The sequence below is a fragment of the Cebidichthys violaceus genome, unplaced genomic scaffold (genome assembly GCF_023349555.1).
Source record: "Cebidichthys violaceus isolate CVI_PGR_0920_01 unplaced genomic scaffold, fCebVio1.0.p SCAF_9, whole genome shotgun sequence".
In the NCBI taxonomy this organism is placed as follows: domain Eukaryota; kingdom Metazoa; phylum Chordata; class Actinopteri; order Perciformes; family Stichaeidae; genus Cebidichthys; species Cebidichthys violaceus.
In genome coordinates, this window is record NW_027176975.1 from 2,193,372 (window position 1) to 2,213,872 (window position 20,501).

General features: G+C 45.1%; 1 protein-coding gene and 2 non-coding genes across 5 annotated transcripts; all 3 read left to right on the forward strand.

Annotated features, from left to right (window-relative positions):
- Positions 1-3,099: 3,099 nt before the first annotated feature.
- On the forward strand, positions 3,100-18,147 carry LOC137866936 (microtubule-associated protein futsch-like). 3 transcript variants are annotated; one of them, XM_068703233.1, is made up of 11 exons: positions 3,100-3,190; positions 8,268-8,404; positions 8,509-8,694; positions 8,895-9,066; positions 9,183-9,362; positions 9,510-9,632; positions 9,799-9,932; positions 10,032-10,062; positions 10,199-10,298; positions 11,076-11,169; positions 11,259-18,147. In XM_068703233.1, exons 2-11 carry the CDS (start codon positions 8,270-8,272, stop codon positions 17,058-17,060), a joined length of 6,957 nt encoding a protein of 2,318 aa, XP_068559334.1. In that variant the 5' UTR covers positions 3,100-3,190; positions 8,268-8,269; the 3' UTR covers positions 17,061-18,147. The 3 variants fall into 3 exon arrangements, with proteins under 3 accessions (XP_068559334.1, XP_068559336.1, XP_068559335.1); XM_068703235.1 differs by having other exon boundaries at positions 9,802-9,932; XM_068703234.1 differs by lacking the exon at positions 3,100-3,190 and adding an exon at positions 3,288-3,332.
- A 1,851-nt stretch (positions 18,148-19,998) lies between these two features.
- trnaq-cug (transfer RNA glutamine (anticodon CUG)) lies at positions 19,999-20,070 on the forward strand. Its single transcript has one exon. It is a non-coding gene; the product is annotated as a tRNA-Gln (tRNA).
- A 168-nt stretch (positions 20,071-20,238) lies between these two features.
- On the forward strand, positions 20,239-20,321 carry trnal-aag (transfer RNA leucine (anticodon AAG)). Its single transcript has one exon. It is a non-coding gene; the product is annotated as a tRNA-Leu (tRNA).
- Positions 20,322-20,501: the final 180 nt, after the last annotated feature.

Consider the following 20,501-nt stretch of genomic DNA (forward strand, 5'->3'; position numbering starts at 1 on the left):
ACTAGTCCACATACAGGACGTCTTTCTGTTAACTGTGTATCTGAACTAGTCCACATACAGGACGTCTTACTGTTAGCTGTCTATCTGAACTAGTCCACATACAGGACGTCTTACTGTTAGCTGTCTATCTGAACTAGTCCACATACAGGACGTCTTACTGTTAGCTGTCTATCTGAACTAGTCCACATACAGGACGTCTTACTGTTAACTGTCTATCTGAACTAGTCCACATACAGGACGTCTTACTGTTAACTGTCTATCTGAACTAGTCCACATACAGGACGTCTTTCTGTTAGCTGTCTATCTGAACTAGTCCACATACAGGACGTCTTACTGTTAACTGTCTATCTGAACTAGTCCACATACAGGACGTCTTTCTGTTAGCTGTCTATCTGAACTAGTCCACATACAGGACGTCTTACTGTTAACTGTCTATCTGAACTAGTCCACATACAGGACGTCTTTCTGTTAGCTGTCTATCTGAACTAGTCCACATACAGGACGTCTTACTGTTAACTGTGTATCTGAACTAGTCCAACTAGTGGAGTGGAAGTAATTGAAATGGAAATATGTATTACCAACTCAACATCTGTAAATGATTGAGTGCCATGTTAACGTATCATAGACGTGAACGTCTTCTTTTAACTCTCAGTAAATCATAAAATAATCAGCGGTAAATGATCCACTGTGGTCAATGACGCAGGTGGTATTTATGACATAGATATGATAGAAAGCTAGCCTAGCATTAGACTAAATCTCAGCGAGCCTTGATCAAACAGTTGGCTTTCAACAGGTTGATTATTAATAGACAACGGTACCTGCTGATTCAGTCGAGTATGTATAGATATCCAGCCACTTTTTTTTGGCCGTTGATCCACTTTGACTGGGGAGGACTGAAGGGGCTTGACGGCCATCAACCTTCCTTCATCAAGGTATCACGAAGGCTCAATTTCAGTATGAAACACTGTTTTTTTTATAGTTAATTCATATATTTCTTTACATTTTGCCGGCCCCCTTGTAGACAAAAGCGGTTGTGTTTTCGGAGCACCGGACTCCTTTTTGAGAACCTCTCATTTTTTACGGTATCAGGGTCTGACAGTCTGCCCCTGGTCCTGGTCCTGGTTCTGGTTCTCCTTGCGCCTCCCGTTCCCCTCCAGCGGGCCCCAGCAGTACTGCCTGGGTCTGCAGCATTGTGCGACTGTACGGTCACTATACCCATCTTGAATCAATTTAAGATCATTATTAATGATATCCCATAGAATAAGAAATACATCCCTTTGCATGTTTCAGTTTATGTCACTGTCAGAGTCGCTTCTCCTGTAAATCCAAACTGGTAAAACCATGTCTTTGTGGAGCTGGCTCTGTGCATTGTGACGTCCAATTGGCGCTGATTTGCACACATTTACAGAACAGAAATGTGAACATTGGATAAAGCCAGGACTACAGGTGAATAGGGTAAAAAAAAAAATTAACTAATAGATAACACCATGAAACTTCCCCAGTTGATTACCGACATTAAGACAATTACTTTTTGTGTCACAAGTTTTCTGAAATGTTATGTTTAAATATGCAAATGGGGGTATTGTCTAATGCTACGTGGTTTCCAACCTTTTTCCTTCAGGGACTCCTTTTCTACCATTGGACAACTCCTGACTAAAGGACATTTTTTACGGATATTTTACATCATATTCAATGCATAACAACGATGCAGTGTGGACGTCCGGGTGTGAGACATTTCGAGAGCCGCGAACTAAACCTGTCGAATAAGCAGCTGAGCTCGTCTCGGCCGTCCGTCTCTCTCTCTCTCATCTTGACCCCAGAGACTCCTTGTGTTTTCTGACACCAGTTCAAGAAGCTTCGTGTCAAATAGTCCACATTCTGATCCGGATAACTCGGTTATCCTTGAACGGGGGCCCTAAGACGAGACTTCAGGTCTGACTGCTGTACCGCGTCACGAGTCTCCAGCCCCTTCTAGGTTCACAGTTGTTGCTTTGTTTTTCAAAGTTCTTCAGATTGGTGCCTAGTCTGCTGAAGTCACGCCCTCGGTCCTTGGAAGGATGGAGGTGGTTTCTCCTGAAGTGAAACAGAACTGGTTTCTTTGGATTGAAGCGTCTTTCTTTTGTAAGGGTGCGGGTCATCCTCTTCTTAAGGCTCCCTAGTTCGTCAATCTTGTCCTCGTGCATCAATTTATACATAATTATTTGTTATATATATATTTATATATAGCCAATAGGAACCGGTTTAAGGTGCTCTGTGGTCAAACAGTAGTGGCAGTGCAGTTTACTTTGACGATGAGCAATGAGGTCAGATTAGAAGGAGATGATGAAAGGCTTGTTATTATCAAAACGTTTCACTTATAATGAAGCTATAATAAAATAAAGCTGCATCAAAATCACTGCACCTGTGGAATCGAACTCTGTACATTTACTTAAGTGATTTATGAAATAGGGCGTATTGTTACAGATTTGCTCAAAGGCTTAAATTAGCTCCACTTTCACCAATATTATTAAAATGTGTCTTGCATGTTTACGCACTAGTAATACAGGAGCAAATCAGTACTTAACTTTTGATAGTATACATTCTGACGATGTCTTTGTACTTTTACTGGTAAAAGAGAATTTGCTTGAAAATCAAAAAGAAGTCAAATCATAAAGTAAAATGCTTTTATTCTTGATTTGCCCCGCTCTTTATGACAGCTTCACACGTGTATTTATACCCTTCAAAATGTCTACAAGGAATGCAATATTAAACTCAGAGTTCATGCATGCACCGTGCATCATTTTATACCAAATATTCGATCATATTTGGCAACTTTATACATTTTCGGATCTCCTGCAGCAGTTGAAATGAACCTATGTGGGTTTGAAACTAGCGTGTAACGAGGTCACCACGATATAAAACGATATAAAACGTTCGTGCAACTTTTAACGACGCCGGTGTGATGACGTCACCGTGGGACGCTGCCGGTGACTTTAGGATTACGGGGTCAGGTTGGATTATTATTGTGTCGTTATATAAAGCAGCTGCACGCGGGATTGGCGGCCCGAGCCGAGCATGCGCACTTGGAACGTCCCACCATAACAACGCAAGTAACCCCGGAGCGTGTTTACAGAAATTTAAATTGAACAGTGGGGAGTTTTTTTGTTTTTGTTTTAAAGGAAAGACAACGCCTCCCAGTGAAAGCGTGCAGGTGAGTGCGCGCGGTTCGTTCTCGGCTCGGTTCCGTTTGTGTGCGCGCGTGCCCGGTTTTGTTCTTTGGAAGCACTTTTGGAATTAGGAGACAAGAAAGGAGGACGTGCCGCGGCATCTCGCTGGAGTGTTACCCCGGGCAGGTATTAAACGCAGACTATCGCGAGTGCGTGCAAGGGGCTCCGCGGCGTCATTGTGAACACGCAAACAACGATGGAAGTCGCCACTAAATGCGGCTGGTTTAGATTGGAGACGAAAGCTCAAAACACTTCTTTTTTTTTTGTATCGGGGACAAAATGTTCTGAATTCATCCTGTCCGACCGCGATGCTATCTGCTTTACAGCCGACTCCCCCGCGGCTCCTTGAACGCAACACTGTCTCTTTAAGCTCTACGGTAACACGTACAGAACATTCTTTGTTTTCTCATAGTTTAGGGCTAAAATTCCCTGCGTAGTATTTGTGTGCGTGCGTGTGTGTGTGTGCGTGTGTGTGTGTGTGTGTGTGTGTGGGGGGGGGGGGGGGTGAGACCTCAAAACTTCTTTTAAATCGTTCACGTGACGTTAACTGTGAACAGTGATAGTAAACGCAGCAGACCTGCTCGAGCTACTACGGTAAGCGGTGAGTTTTCTGTCGGAAAGTTTGTTTTATATTACTCTCGTGTGCCCGTCTGCTGCTGGGACACTTTGCAGCGCGTCCGCTGAGCGCGCGCCCGCACACGCCCACTAAACCCCCCCTCCTCCCCTCCCCTCCCTCCCTCCGACACTTTAGGAACTCTATGTACCCTTTTTTTTTAAACTTTCGCGCGGTTTTACATATAGTTTCTGAAAGACGTGTTTCACTTGTTTTGGTTTTTTTTTGGTCTTGTTTTAAAAAAAAAAAAAAGTGCGCACTCAGCGTTGTCGCGTGCAGCAGCAGCAGCAGCAGCAGCGCTACTTGTTCAGCAGTGTGTGTGTGTGTGTGTGTGTGTGTGTGTGTGTGTGTTTTTTGTCAAAATATAATTTTTTTTTTTTTTTTTTCTCAGTAGAAAGTGTCATTTGTTGCTCTTAAGGATGTTAATTAAAGACCCCGGCAGGTTAAAGGTCAAACTGCTCTGTAAGCCTTTATTGTGTGAAGATCAGCTCTCACTGTTGTAGGTCAAGTACAAGTTATAAGAGCTCAAAAACAGTACAGTCATGATCCTACATCTTCTCCTCCCTGGAGAAGATGAGAAGATCTGTGTTATCGCTGAAATGAAGACCTCAACCTCCCCCCCTTCTTTGCTCCAGTGGTCCTCTCATTAGGCAAGTGTTCTTGTTTTTGCACATCTGTCCAGATGCGGGACAACGTTTTATGTCCTCAATACATTGTCAGCAGTTGTTTGCACAGTTATTTGGCTCAAACGTAGATTTTAACGTGATGCGATACTTTCAGCAGGCGTTGACACAAACGCGGCCCGGCCGTACACTAGGTTAACACACCTTGAGAGGCCCGGTGCCCAAAGTAGAGCTGTCTATTAAGAGAAAGCAAGAGAGAGGTTCTGGTTAATGAGTGCATTTTGTGGTATTCTCTACTCCCTAGCCTGAGGGAACTCTGGGCCTGATCTCACCAAACACTCAGTCAGCAGCCAGGGTTGTTTTCTCTCTCTCTCTCTCTCTCTCTCTCTCTCTCTGTGTCTCTGTGTCTCTCTCTCTGTGTCTCTCTCTCTGTGTCTCTCTCTCTGTGTCTGTCTCTGTGTCTCTCTGTGTCTCTCTCTCTGTGTCTCTCTCTCTCGCTCTCTCTCTGTCTCTCTGTGTCTCTCTGTCTCTGTGTCTCTCTGTCTCTGTGTCTCTCTCTCTGTGTCTCTGTGTCTCTCTCTCTGTGTCTCTGTGTCTCTCTCTCTCTCTGTGTGTGTCTCTCTCTCTGTGTCTTTGTGTCTCTCTCTCTCTGTGTCTCTCTGTCTCTGTGTCTCTCTGTGTCTCTCTCTCTGTCTCTCTCTCTCTCTCTTGCTCTCTCTGTCTCTCTCTCTCTGTGTGTCTCAGGCTCTCTGTCTCTCTCTCTCTCTCTTGCTCTCTCTGTCTCTCTCTCTCTGTGTGTCTCAGGCTCTCTGTCTCTCTCTCTCTCTCTCTCTCTCTGTGTCTCTGTGTCTCTCTCTCTCGCTCTGTCTTTCTCTCTCGCTCTTTCTCTGTCTCTCTCTCTCTCTCGCTCTCTCTCTCTCTCTGTCTTTATCTCTGTGTCTCTGTGTGTGTCTCTCTCTCTGTGTCTCTCTCTCTCTCTGTCTCTGTCTCTGTGTGTGTCTCTCTCTCTGTCTCTCTCTCTCTCTGTCTCTGTCTCTCCCCCTCCCTCTCTCTCTGTCTTTCTCTCTCTCTCTCTCTCTCTCTCTCTCTCTCTCACAGAACACAGACTGGACTTTCTGCTCGGCTGCTGATGCTCAGTGACAGTGTGTGCGTCAGAGAGGGATACAAGACGGGACAGGGGACATGCATAATGGATGTGTGTCCGTGTTGAAACGCATCCATTGTCCACAACTGTAAAAAGAGTGAATCGCATAAACAAAAAAAAACACACCCAGGAGGACCTGTTTCTCACGGGGTCATGGGGTTCAAACCGTCCCCGAGACAAGATTATATTTATAAGCCTGATACAAAAGTCCAGCCGCGTCGTGCTCGCTTTAGTGCGAATGCACATCGACTCATCACAGGGTGCTGAGCGTGCTGTTGGGAGAAACAATGCGGGATGTGTCGTGCGCTGAGGGTACAAAACTCCCTGCATCGTCATGTGTGTTTCTGTTTGTGCACGGACGTCACATTGACACTAAGGCGTAGAGTAACAGAGATCAATGGGTTCACTCTCTGATGAGATTTGTTTTAACACCTGAGGAAACTGGTCCTTCAGGTCGCTCTCTCATCAAGTCGTCGCCGCTGTGGCGTGCGAGCTGTGCAATCGTCGACTGCCGCGAGTGAAAGTAAAGTTGAGCAAAACACGGAACGTGTGTCCATGCATGTATTTTCTGAACAGACAGCTGTCGAAGCCTCGTGAATGAGCTCGTTTGACTCTTCCTTCCAAACGGCTCCACCCTGCAGTCCCTGAAGGTGTCGGTCGTAAACCCCGTTTGCTTCCTGCTACAACCTCCTGTTCGTTTTACGTAATCCTACGGCGCCCTGCGGTAATGGACGCTACATTTGTGTAGTGTTTACATTTGGTTCAGTGTTTGTTGGCCTTTTTTACACGCTATTTATTGTAGCATGTGTTTGTTAGCAGTGGGACATAATAGGTGTAATCTGCGATATATTCATATTGCATTAATTAAAGGGACAGTTTGTGGGATTTTGGCAACATCTAGTGGTGAGGTTGCAGATTGCAACCGACTGAAACTTCTCCTGTGGGCCAAACGTGGAGGAGAACTACAGTGGCAGACAAAAACAATTTCTTTAAAACCACCCTATCTGTCCTATCTCCTATCTCCTATCTCCTACCCGGAGAAGGACAAGCGAACTAGCTGGCAGTCCGTCTCCGGAACTGCGACTGTTTTGGTTTTAAAAAATCCGACGTTTTGCGAGTTTGGAGCCACTGTTTGTTGCCGCCGGTGGTAACTCGAGCAACTTACTTGGAGGGGCTTAGGACCCAGGGGGAATGTAGGTGAAGGAAGCAGGAAGAGACGGAAGACACGCCACACAAATGGCTGGTCACCGCTAGCTGCCGGCCGGTTCTCTTGTTAAAAAATGTCCGCTTAATAATTAAACGTGCGCTAAAATAATTGTCAGCGTTAATTAGCTAATGCGTTAACGCGCGCGAGAAAAAATACAGTGATATACCGTGAAACCGATATAATCTTAAAAAATACCGGGATACACATTTTTGGTCATACCGCCCAGCAGTAGTCCCGCGTGGCGTAACCATAACGGCTGACAACAATCACCTTTTTCTTTCTTACTACTCAAACGACAATGGAAAAACAGTTCAATGCCCGTTTCCTGTGTGTTAGTCCTACTGAAAGAAACCAACTTGTTTTGCTGTTCGTTTGAAACAGACTCTGAGTTTTGAGCCTGTCTCTCGGGAGGTTCTAGGTTTCTCTCGGTTCTATGGAACTATAGTTACACTTGTTCTTAATTGACTTCAACTCAACTGGATTAGACATGCTAGCCATGTGCACTCCACATAGTAATGCTTTTAAATAAATAGTACAGGTAAACTAAAGTTGGCTTCTGATCCTAACTTAAGCTCACTTTGCGAAGTAACTTTCACAGTTTATTAGTCTCACAAGAGATCAGCGAGGATTAGCTGGGACCGGTTGTGGCAGCTGGAGTGGATCGGGTTACCGCTGCCACGGGTTGAGCTCAAGTCTGTCCTACATAGAGACTGAATGGACTACTGTTTGGTGTGGAGGCATGTGCTGGGATCGGAAGAGCTTTCTACAGTTCAGTTCGGGCTTTTATTTTTAGCGCCGCAGGCATTTCTGCAAACAAGTATTTCCTTTCAGTATAAAAGTAAAGTACATATCAACATAAAGAGCTTCAACGTTTGCAATAATGAGATGACAAAGAAATGTTGAGATATGAAAGAGCGGGGCTTCAGCACCACGGACAGCACACACACACACACACACACACACACACACACACACACACACACACACACACATAGTAAAGTTAAACTAATATTTAAGAGTCATGGTTGAGACCATAGATTTGAACTTGGTCAAACCTCACTCATAAAGGATCAATGAGTCAGGCAGGTCAGCACTTCTGAACCCCAGAGACGCCCAACCATTGTCCCCATTTCTAGACTAGATATGTCACGTAGGGCCAACGAGGCCTTCAACAAGGACCTCCTGTTTGAGTGACGTTGATTTGATCTTGAACGTTGATCTTATTGTGGGGATTTGTTGGCAACAAGAAAAACAGAAGCCATGTCCTGAAAATATAATGGACCCAATTTTGTACTTTAAACTTCCTCGCTTTACTGCTGCCGTAGATTTGTTCCATTTTAAAGTGCGATTTCCAATATAAAAGGGAAGAACTATACAAAATGCACTGCTGGACTAATGTTTGAGAGGTAAGTTTAAGGTTTCTAGATCTGCTCTGTGACCTTCGCCTCTCGCCGCTCTCTCTGTTGTCCCGTAGGCATGAAGTTCCCCGTGGACCTCCTGGCTGACGTCAGCCAGACGGAGCTGGAGCGGTTGGCCCACAACTACATGAACAACCTCCTCTACAGCAACCCCGATTCCCCCGAACACCTCGCCCTCTCCGACTCCACCCAGGTAAAAACCCACCACACCAGGGCTGTGGCTCGCTTCTGACTGGACCAGTGTGCTTGTCTTTACAACCGTACGTGTCAGGTCATTGGACGTCCGTCTGTCCTCAGGTCACCATAGACGTCTCCAGCGTGGGCTTCGTCCCCCTCTATGGATCCGGCGACAAACAGAAGATCCTGGCCCTGTTCTCTCCCAGCGACCCGTTCACCGCCGTGGCCCTGTACCTGCTGGATCGCTGGTGGGCGGTGGACGACATCCTCAAGACGGCAGACCCCGCTCGAGACGGAGCTGTGGAGGTACGAGGGACTTCAACGCTCTACTGAATATTGTGCGCCATCCATTCCAGCGTCAGTTATTTCAGGTCTAGTGCACCCAAATATATCAGATGGGGTTCGGACTGGATTGTCTTCTTTCACAGGTTGTGTGTTGGTAGGCGCTCCATCTACCCAAATGTGTTTTTCATGACGTGTGACACGTTCTTCTACCCGTCCCACAGGTGGAGACGGTGGGAGAGAGAATCGTTTTATACATCCTCAATCGCGTCGTCTATCGAGCCAAGGAGATGAGCTCCGAGGAGCTCCCCTTCCTCTGTCATGGAGAAAAAGACAACGCGAAAGTCCTCTGGAATAATGGAGAAGCTGTCGGCTTCTACTCTGTCAAACCCTCAGGTAATTTATGTGACGTTCGGTAATCTGCTTACAGCTCCTTTGCATCGGTACAAGACCTGGTTTAGTCCACGTGTTGGTTCATTCCTCATGGCTGTGCTTTTTTGTTTCTCCTGCAGGCAGCTTTAGCAGTTCTTTTTCAACCAGAAGCTATCAGCTCCCCGTGATGGACTCCATCTTCGTCAGAAAATGTCAGCGTGGTAAAGGCTTCGGCCTCCAGATGCTGGAGGACTTTGTGCTCAGTTTCAAAGAGGACTGTCTGGGGTTGAGGTACCCCATAGCAAAATTCATGTATAAAGGTACATGAGTCCACCCTGCAGCAAGTCCACCTTATTGATGTGTAGACTCTGAATCTGCTTTCTTACAGTCGGCTGTGTCTGGGCTGGTGTATAGAGGCACTAACGGTACATTACTGTAAGTTAAATACGCTCCTCTCTGTTCCCTAGTGTGTGAGAAATACCTGTGTCAGTACCCAGGAGACACAGACCTGCTGTGGGAGGTGGAGAGCATAGGTGGGCCCAACCAGAGGACCAACATCGCCAGAAAGATCCAGGCCATGCACCAGAGTGGTAAAAAAAAAAGAACAGAATCTGAATTGTAGAGCTAGACCATTAAAATCCCTCTGGGATATCCCAGAAGATTTGACACCATAAACATTGTGTCATCAGTAAAGAATGTGCTGCAAAATAGTTTGACAAAATGTCTTTTTTCTACTTGTCTTACCTTGTTCCTCAGCAGTATCCAAGAGTCTGTCATTCACCGAGGAGTCACTCGTGATTACTGAAAGGACGGAAGAGGACGTGGTGATGGAGGCGATCGCCGCTCAAATAAAACAGGCCGGCTCTATGGAATGCACGGTGGAAATTGTGGTGCGTTGTTATTTCTTCCAATTTGCAGATCGTGTATTTGAGAAACAAACATTTCTACAAATTAGACAAAAATAATCCCCGGTCATTGTGATTTTGTAGGAGGAAGTGACGCTACTGAGCGCTACCAAAGGTGAGCATCATTTTTTCTTTCATTTTTTTTTACGTCGGAGTCTTTGCGTGAAAGGGTCTTTAGGTTGTATATATTAACGTTTGTATGGTTTAAATGTGATAATGTAGTGACGTTGTTACAATCGTAACGATTTCAGAGGCCGAGGTGCCCCTCACGGCCCGGGGTCGGAGTAGCGGCTCGAAACGAAGGAAGATGGGAGAAAAGATTGGAGAGGACAAGTCAGACAAAGTCATCAGGTCTGTATGAATAAATCCATGTCACTAGGGATGGGTATCGTTAGGACTTTATTGAAAATAGTTCTCTCTCTTTTTTGTGAGAAAAAAAAAAGAATCAATTGCATTTTAAATGTTCAAGTGCAACAACCAGTGCAACGTGGCAGTTCTTTGGCTCCTTTGGCTCCCTTAGATGCTAGACATACTTCATGTATGTGCAGCAGTGACAATTGCAAACAGACTGGATGAAGGTGAATATAGATCTATAGGAGTTGTTGTTAATAACACCATCACTCTGAAACAGCTCGGCACATCAAGAGTGAAACATGACAACAATAACTGATAATTAGCTAAAGCCGTTTAGGCTCATACGCCCGCGTCAACCTGACGATCTCAGTTCATAACGTAACACAACTTGTAATTTTTCCACCAAACAATAGGCGTCTTGAAGTAGTGTGGGACCACAGTTGCCGTCACACAGTGCTGCAGGAATGAGTCCTAAAAACAGGATGTTAGTTTGCATTTTTTGGTCTTCCGGTTTGCTCGTCTCAAAGTAAATGGGTTTTTAGTTAGATGCTAAGTTAACTGAGGAGATTTTAACGTTTTGTTCTACAATATGAAAGACGTCAGTACAAACCCCTCTGGTGAATTTCAAGCCTTTATTTGTTGTACAAAAGGCGGTTGCTTACAAGAGTCCTCGACCCAACATGCTCGGCTGAAAAGGCTGCCATCAACTGCAAATTAAATGATGAGGAAAGCAGCAGATTGTTGAAATTAACAAGTGGTATCTAATCTTTTTAGAATTGAGGATATTGAAGCAGAAACCCCCAGCAAGGACCAAGTTTCTGCGCAACAGAAGACAGAACTGCGCGTCTCTGAATTGGTGACGACTGAGGTGTGTATATGCAAATTCTTCTTCACGTGTTTGTCTACAGACCGGTACAGCAACTTGTTCAGGATTCAATTTGTTTTGTTTATTTTTAGGGTATGTCCAGTGTGGCTCCTGAAGAGCAAGGAGAGCATATCCTAGCCCTACGAGACCTACGAGAAGATGATGTTACATTAGCACCTACGACTGAGGAGCCGCAAGTAGAAGATAATGCCCCCGAAAATCTGAACAGCGTCTCCTGTGACTCACAAATAACGGTTGAGAACGTGGCATCAGAAATTGAAGAAGAGTGTCAGAAGGAAGACGCTGCAGTGCTGGCGGTCTCTGAAGAAGCTGTGGAGGAAGCAGAAACTCTGGACAAAGCGGGAGAGGGAACTCAAGTTGGGGTCACTGATGAGAGAGTAACACAAGAGCTAAGTCTATCGACACGTGCAACATCAGAGAATGGTGAAGCTGGAAAACCAGGAAGAGCCAGTGTAAAGGCTGTGACAACTGTACAGAGTGTAACCCCCAGACGGAGATCTACGCGTCACAGCAAGCAAGAAGAGGGGGTAAAGCAGGGAACTGCAGCCCAGGATGCAGGGATCATTTTGAGAGGAAGAACTATTAGGAACACCCCTCCACCCACACATAAATATACCCGACGCAGTCAAAAGGTATCTGAAGAATTAGAGAAAGAGGTTGATGAAGCGGCGGAGGAGGAAGACATTTCTACAACCCAGGTAGTGGAGGAGTCGGATGTAGCTGAGGGAGAAGCACAAGAAGAAGAACAAACCTCCATAGAAGAGGATGCCGTCACGGTGGAAGAATTATCTGAAGAAAAGCAACAACTAGAAGATGAAGAGACAATAGAGAAACAACAGGAGCCAGGGGTGGAAGACACAGAGCTTCCGGATACAGCAGGGACTGCTCTAACAAAGGAATATGAGGATGAAATAGTAACCGGTGAATCTGAGAAAGAACAAAATGGTGAGGAGGTAGAAACACCAGTGATGCAGAATAAAACGGATGTCCCTGAGAATGAGATTGAAGAGCCCCCTGCAGAAGCTTCTGCTGGTGAAGAGAATACAGATGAACAAGCAGCAGACAAACAGATGGAGGAACACCACCAGGTGGAACAAGAAGGGACTGTTGACAAAACGGAAGAAGAGATAACAACCGAGGAACTAACTGTTGTGCAAGAAGGTTCAGTTCCAAAGGCAAAGGAAGCAGCAGAGGACGTTATACCTTTGACAAAGGAGGAGAAACAGTGTGAAGTTTCTGAGATATGTGCAGATAGCGAGGCAGACATTCCAGTAGGAGATGATGCTGAAGGGAACCTTCCACTAGTTGAGGTCGATGAGGCAATGAGCTCAGAAGAGGAAGAGGCACCGGCTGTTGAAACCAGGGCTCTGAGACGTAAAGCAAAAGCAAGCACAGCTACACCAAGACACAAATCGGCAAGAGGCAGAAAGCAGGTGGATGAACAAGAAGCAGAAAACAGTGAAGAAGAACCAGCAGTGACAACCAGAACACTGAGACGTGGGAGGGTTTCTACCACTGACACACCTAAAGGAAAATCCAAAAGAAGCCGTAAACAAATCCAGGAAGAAAAGCAAAAGGGAGAGGAGGAATCTAAATGTGTCGAGGAAACGGGAGTAGGGGAAGAAGATGCAGCAAAGGAAGCAGCTGTAGAGAAGATAAAGGAGATAGTAGATAAGGTTAAGGAAGCTGCTTCTGAAAAAGTGGAGGGTTTAGAGTTAGAAATAGATGATGTGGAGGAAGGGGAAGCTGTGGCAGAGCAAAAACAAGATCCAGTGGAAGATAAAACAGGGCTGGGATCAGAGCCTCCAACTGAAGGGGACGAGGGGAACGCCCCAGAGGAGGATAAAATAGAGGTGGAGAATGAGGAACTTGTTACTGTGGAGGTGGAGAAAGGAGAGTCTGAGGAAGGGACAATGATGCTGACTAAAGAGGAAGAGAACACCGCTGTAGTTACAGCTTCTGCAGATGACTTAGTACAAGAAGAGACAGATGCACCAATACCTTCACCGGCCACTGACTCAGCTGTACTTCCACCTGTCGAAGATGAGGCAACACCTTCAGCAGAGGAGCAACAGAGTGAGGAAACGGCAACCCAGCTTTCTGATCTCCGAAGGGTGACAGTGGTTTTAGTGGACCTGCAAAAACCCCATCACGACGTCCAGGATGAAACGGCAGCTACAGAGGAGGGTCTTACTGTACAAAAGACTGCTGCTGAGGCAGAAGAGAAGCAGGGGGAAGAAACAATGAAAGAGGAAGAAACGGCGGCACAGGAGAATGTCCCTGGATCCTCTGTGGGTATAGAAAACACTGAGCTGGAGAAGGTGACGGTGAACAAGGAACGGTGTGAGGATAAAGTGGAAGCAGTCACCAAACAAGATGCAGAGGAGGGGAGAGATGAGGAGACAACTGAAGCGGTCGAAGCCACACCAAGAACCATCGGCAGACCGAGAAAAGTAAGACAGGAGGCAGCTTCAAAAGTTAAGGAAGTGGTACCGATAGTTGAAATTAGGGTTTTGAGGGCTGGAAGGAAATCATACTATGCCCGACAGAGAAGTACAACAAAAAGAACCCGCAAGCAACTCCAGGAAGAAGAAGAGGAGGAGGGAGGAGAGGACTCTACAGCAGTTGAGGCGAGAGAGACAGAGGAAGAAGAGGAAGAACAAAAGATGACTGATCGGAAGAAGGGAGAGAACCTTGAAGAAAGGGATGCAACTGAACAAGCAGAACATATAGAAGCAGAAATGGCCTCAGAGAAAGAGGATATAGTGGCAGAGCAAGGACAAGATGCAATAGAAGATCAATCAGAGGGCATATCCAAAACATCTGCAGAAGGGCAGATAGAGGCCTCAAGTGAAGAATTTGATGAAATAAAACCATCTTTGGGAGCTGAGGAAGTGGAACTACCAGCAGTTGCTGCAACTAGTCCTCTGAGAAGTGGTGGAAAGATGTCCAAAGCTTCACCAAAAACCAGGTCCAGACAAAGCAAAAAGCAGTCAGAAGAAGAGGAGGAGGAACTAGAACCTCCAGTAGAAACAACAATTCTGGGAAGGGGAAGGAAGTCTGTTCGTAGAAGCCACAAACAACTCCAGAAAGAAGAAGATGGACCAGAGGAATCGGCAGAGGTGCAGGAAGAAGAAAACGCAGGGCCGGGTTCAGCCAAAGAGCCACCAACTGAAGAAGACAAGGGGAACGCCCCAGAGGAGGATAAAATAGAGGTGGAGAATGAGGAACTTGTTACTGTGGAGGTGGACAAAGGAGAGTCTGAGGAAGGAACAATGATGCTGACTGAAGAGGAAGAGAACACAGCTGTAGTTACAGCTTCTGCAGATGACTTAGTACAAGAAGAGACAGATGCACCAATACCTTCACCGGCCACTGACTCAGCTGTACTTCCACCTATCGAAGATGAGGCAACACCTTCAGCAGAGGAGCAACAGAGTGAGGAAACGGCAACCCAGCCTTCTGATCTCCGAAGGGTGACAGTGGTTTTAGTGGACCTGCAGAAACCCCATCACGACGTCCAGGATGAAACGGCAGCTACAGAGGAGGGTCTTACTGTACAAAAGACTGCTGCTGAGGCAGAAGAGGAGCAGGGGGAAGAAACAATGAAAGAGGAAGAAACGGCGGCACAGGAGAATGTCCCTGGATCCTCTGTGGGTATAGAAAACACTGAGCTGGAGAAGGTGACGGTGAACAAGGAACGGTGTGAGGATAAAGTGGAAGCAGTCACCAAACAAGATGCAGAGGAGGGGAGAGATGAGGAGACAACTGAAGCAGTCAAAGCCACACCAAGAACCATCGGCAGACCGAGAAAAGTAAGACAGGAGGCAGCTTCAAAAGTTAAGGAAGTGGTACCGATAGTTGAAATCAGGGTTTTGAGGGCTGGAAGGAAATCATACTATGCCCGACAGAGAAGTACAACAAAAAGAACCCGCAAGCAACTCCAGGAAGAAGAAGAGGAGGAGGAGGAGGGAGGAGAGGACTCTACAGCAGTTGAGGCGAGAGAGACAGAGGAAGAAGAGGAAGAACAACAGATGACTGAACGGAAGAAGGGAGAGAACCTTGAAGAAGGGGATGCAACTGAACAAGCAGAACATATAGAAGCAGAAATGGCCTCAGAGAAAGAGGATATAGTGGCAGAGTCAGCTGTCGACCAACATGATGCTCAGGAGGAGGGACAGATCGACTGTACTGAGACAGGTGCCGACGTGGACACAGAGGTTTCAGGTGGACAACTCGATCATGAGGAAAATACCTTGGTTGTTGCAGAGGAAGCACTCGCAAAGCAAGACACAGTGGAGGGAGAACAGTCAACCTCCACATCTGAAGTGGCGGAAAGTGCACAGGAGACAATGTTGACAGCAAAGGTTGAGTCTGAGGAGGAAGCACAAGTTGTTGAAAGAGTTCTAAGAAGTGGTGAAAAGACTGTGAGAGCCACAACAAGAAGAAAAACCACAAAGAAACACGACGATGAGCAAGAGGAAGAGGCACCGGGAGAGAACAGCACAGAAGAAGATGAACCAGCAGTAGAAATTAGGGTTCCGAGGAAGGGAAGAAAGCCTGCTGATGCCACACCTAGACGTAAATCCAAAAGAGCTCGTACACAGTGTCAGACCGAGGAAGAGGGAGAGGAAGAAACCACTCCACCTGAACAGACACAAGTAGAGGAAGCCAAAGCTGTGCTGGAGGAAACTGACGAAAAAGAGGAAGAAAAGGATGATGATGAGGATGCACCTCCGGATGAAGGAAATACAGAACCAGAGCTCTGCATTGTGGCAGAAGCTGTGTCAGGAGAATCACTCACAGAGCAAGAGGCAGTGGAAGAGACGTGTGCAGATGGACAGGCTGAAGAGACACCTAATACAGACGAGGGAAAGGTGTCCGATGAGGAAGAAGCACCAATTGTTGAAACAGGAGTTCTGAGAAGTGGGGACAAGACAGTGAGAGCCACAACAAGGAAGGGAAGAAGGTCGGCTGCCGCCTCACCTAGACGTAAATCCAAAAGAGCCCGCACACAGTGTCAGCAGGAGGAAGCGGGAGAAGAAGAAGCTACTCCTGCCGAAGGGATTGAAGGAGAGGAAGAAGAGGATGGGCAGGAATCATCTGAGGAGAAAGACAAAGATGTGGAGGAGGAAGAAGCTCGTAATGCGGATGGGGAAGAACTTACCGTGGGAGACGCAGAGCAGACGAAGGACGCCTCGACAGAGGAAGCAGGAGTGCTTGAAGAGGAGGACAACCGTGTGGAAGCTGTGGATGGGATTGGTATTGACACTGTCCTACCTTCATCAGCTGAGGAGGAGGAAACCGCAGTCGTAGAACATCCCACTGCTGCTGCCGAAGTGGTATCGGACGCTGCCATCGCTGAAGGAGAGGCTTTAGTTGAAGATGTATCTGCAGTGGCCGAGGACGAAGCTCCAGCCGTGACAACAAGAGCATTTAGGGGCAAACAAAAAGCGTCACCTGCCACACCATCACCGAGATCCAGAAGACAGAAAGACGATTCCCCTCGAAGATCCGTACGAAAAAGGCAAAAGGTGGATTACAGGGAAAACAATGAGGGTGAGCAAGATGAGGCTGAGGGCAACACTGACGAGGAGAAAAAGGTTACAGTGGCATCAGACAAGGACCAAGGCAACGAGGCAGCAGGTTCAAGCCAAGAGGACGAGGAATACTCTGAGGAAGAGGAGGAACCTATAGTGATTGGGAAGAGAGTTTTAAGAGGGAGGTCAATTCCTTCATTAATAATAACCCCGCAGTCTAAATCCAGACGCCGCAGCGCTAAAGTGTCCAACGAAGAAAAGAGCCCTCGATCAGCTCAGAAGAGAAAAAGTACTGAGGTGACGCGCAAATCTAAGCGTCTCAGCAGAGTTTAGGAGGTTCACAACCATCATTGACAAAGTGCAGTCACTTAACTGGGAAAATGCCAAAAAAGCAAAACGATATATATATATATATATATATATATATACATACATACATATATATTTTCATACAACATTTTTTAATGCAGACTCACAAAGTGCTGCGCCTGGTGGAATCCAGGGGATACTCGTGACCACAGTGGTAGAGTTCCATGGTCTTGCTTTAGGGCCACTATTATCTTTCCTCTCATTGTAATCTGACCTGGGGACAGTGTCTTTCACAATTATTTTCACCGGTATGTCATTAAGGAGTTAAAGCGCCCAAGTTTGGTCAAGAAGAGACTGGGTTCATTGAAATCGTGCTCATTTCATCGTTTCTTAAAAAGCCATAATTTCCATTTTAACGCAGAATTCTTACAAGTGGGGAATTATTATTTTTATATTGTAAAAATGTGAATGTCCAGTTTGCATCGTGCGATGCACCAAATCTCTCAACAATAGGTTTTGGTATCTTTTTTACTCAGCAATATGTAATAAGATCCAGTTAGAAATTTGGTGAAATCAAATCAAAGAAGTCTCTTTTTTAAAATTGGTGAAATGCTCCAATAGTTTTTTACTCTACAAAGGAAGCAGTTATTTTGTATAGCTTGTTTATGTACTTTGATTAAAATAAAGAATTACCAAAACATGTTCTTGCTTTGCAACTATCAGCAGAACTCAGGTCTTAATATTAACATCTTCTCTTATTTTCTTTTTTTATATATACATTTCACATTTTTAACATGTAGATCCATCTAATGTGTAATCACCTCTCGTGTTCTGCTTTTATCTAACTTTGTGAGCGGTATAACCTGTAGAGAGGACGGTTTTCTTGTTCAGTCTTTTTGATTATTTAGTCTACATTATACATCAATGTGAGTTTAAGTGTTGATTTTGTTGTTTTAGCTGTATGATGTAAAGCTGTGATCTTTCTCAAATGTGTTTGTGCTTATTAGCGGAAGTCATCCAAGTTCATTAACTCCATTTATTTTCTTACTTTTCTCTGTGAAATTATGTTTCCATGAGCTGAAATTGCGGCAAATAAAGGTTTCTGAAGGTAGCAGTTCGACTTGTGTGCTTATTGGGCATCAACCTTTTGTTATTGTTTTAGTCCACAGATGTTAGTCCACAGGCCCGATCCCAGTTCTGTCCTGCTGTCAAATTGTCGAGCAGACATTTTGAGACACTTTTCGTAAGTCAGCATTTCTGCAGACTTTGCCTGAGGGAATTACCCACAATTCATGGCAACATGATATTAAGCACGGGGTTACCAGTGGAAGCATGGAGACGTAAAAGCCTGGCAAATTACATTCACAAAATAAACATTAAGGATTAAAGATGAAACCCATGCAAGCAGATATTGATTTATTCATCAGACATTTCATTTTGTCATTGAAGCCGTTTTGACAAAAATAAGTCGATTTTGACAAATCGCTCATCTCGTGAGGCAAAAGCCTGGAAGACGTTCAAATCAGGGAGTAAAAAGTATCAAATAGATACCCACAAATGTACACAACATGATATGACGTCATCATGTGATATGTGGCAGCAAAGCGCTGTCCCATTCGTATTTACACCATTTCAAGCCCTCACAGTCTGTCACACTCAACCATCTAACAGCTGATCTGAGGGTTTAGGGGTTTAAGGCCTTACGGGCTGGTCCTCAGACACAGTCACTGAGAGCCCCACAGGTAAAATGAATGTGCAGAAACTTCACCGATTTAATGATGATGTTCAGAGCTGAAACGGTAACAGCATGGTCCCCCTTTGTTTAAAAGCCTGGACCGTGGAACTTTTAACAGCATTTGGTTTTGTGATGGGAGGGGTCTCGTAGCCGAATAAAAGCTTTAGAAGTTCTGAAATGTAAATCGGAGCCAGACCATGTAGAGATTTCAAAAGTAATCAATAGAATCTGAAATTCTCACAGCAAGAGGCGTCGGGTGTAAAAAATCATATAAAATGTCATAAATGTTCATAAAAAATGTCATTGTATAGTATGCCATGAAAAGTTATATGGTATGCCATAAAAAAAGAAAATATAGTATGCCATAAAAAATTATAGTATATCATGAAGTAATTAAAAAAGTGATTATAAAGTATAGTACGTCTTAAAAAAGCCATTGTATAAATACCATAACAAGGTTATAGTATTGTTTCTTGAAAAAAGTCATAGCAAAATTTCCGTGTTGTGTTTTCATGAAAGTCTGAGCATGTGAATGCAGCTCCCACTGTACATCAATATAATGCAACATAACTCCAACGTAATTATGGTGACACAGCGATGTCCAGTAGTCTCCAGTAAAAAAAACAGTTCTAACGCTGTAACGCCGTCGCTTTTGTAGTCCTCTCCTTTTCATACAACTCATGTATTCTTCTTGTGATGGTGCGTCTTGAGGGAGGCTCATACCTGCCGTCATTCGATCTAAAAGGTGCGTTCACACCAAACGCGACGGGAACGCAACTTGAGAAAGTTCCTCAGACCGACATCTTCCACAATACTAATCGGTCTGCAGTTTGAATCTATCCACTTCCCTGTGAAATTTGTTAGCTTGTCTTGCTTTTGTTTATCTATACTTCTCATACACGCTGCATCAAACGTAGTCTGCCAAAGCCTCCCTCCACCGTTTGTTTGGGTGATTTGCTGGCATCAACGGTGTGTATTGCATTTTTGTAAAAACTGCGTTAATGCGCGATAAAATCATTGTCGGCGTTAACTTACCATTTCCCAAATCCTCTGCTGAGCTTACTAAAATTCTTAAGTTAGCCTGAAGCGGTTGCTGTGTCTTGTTAGCTTCCTTCTCATTGGTACCAGTGTATGCCTTCTTTGTCCTATTCCTTGCACAGATAGCATACTAGCGGATGCCAAATAAGAAACTGTCTACCAAAACTGTGTATTTCTCTGGGGCATAGTGGTTCCATGGTGTAATGGTTAGCACTCTGGACTCTGAATCCAGTGATCTGAGTACAAATCTCAGTGGAACCTGACTTTAAGCTAGAGTAAAGGTCAAACTGCAACCTTTCCGCATCTAACTAAAAGTACGATGGCAGTCCTGGGACTAGTGCGGCCATCTTGCTTCAGGTCTCATGATGTTTTCAATGTCATATATTATGATATCTATGATAAATTCTATTGAATTTAGGGTTGTTTCCAGTCAGGATGGCCGAGCGGTCGAAGGCGCTGCGTTAAGGTCGCAGTCTCCACTGGAGGCGTGGGTTCGAATCCCACTTCTGACAGCAACTGTTTTTCACTGGTTCTGTTGACTGTTACTTGATATTGTGAAAGAAAGGTCAGCAATGCTTTGTATGTTAAGTAGCAGGCATTTGACAAAAACCTCCACTACTACTGCAACTGCAGCATTTGTAAGCCTCTACATTATCAACCTGTGTAATCTTACCATGTGTCTGTATACAGTC

What these genes read in the sequence shown, in the direction of transcription:
- LOC137866936 (XM_068703233.1), top strand. Translation starts at nt 8,270, where the DNA reads ATGAAGTTCCCCGTGGACCTCCTGGCTGACGTCAGCCAGACGGAGCTG. An exon ending in GCTACTGAGCGCTACCAAAG is followed by an intron (nt 10,063 to 10,198) that starts GTGAGCATCATT and finishes TAACGATTTCAG; the next exon opens with AGGCCGAGGTGCCCCTCACG. An exon ending in AAGTCAGACAAAGTCATCAG is followed by an intron (nt 10,299 to 11,075) that starts GTCTGTATGAAT and finishes TAATCTTTTTAG; the next exon opens with AATTGAGGATATTGAAGCAG.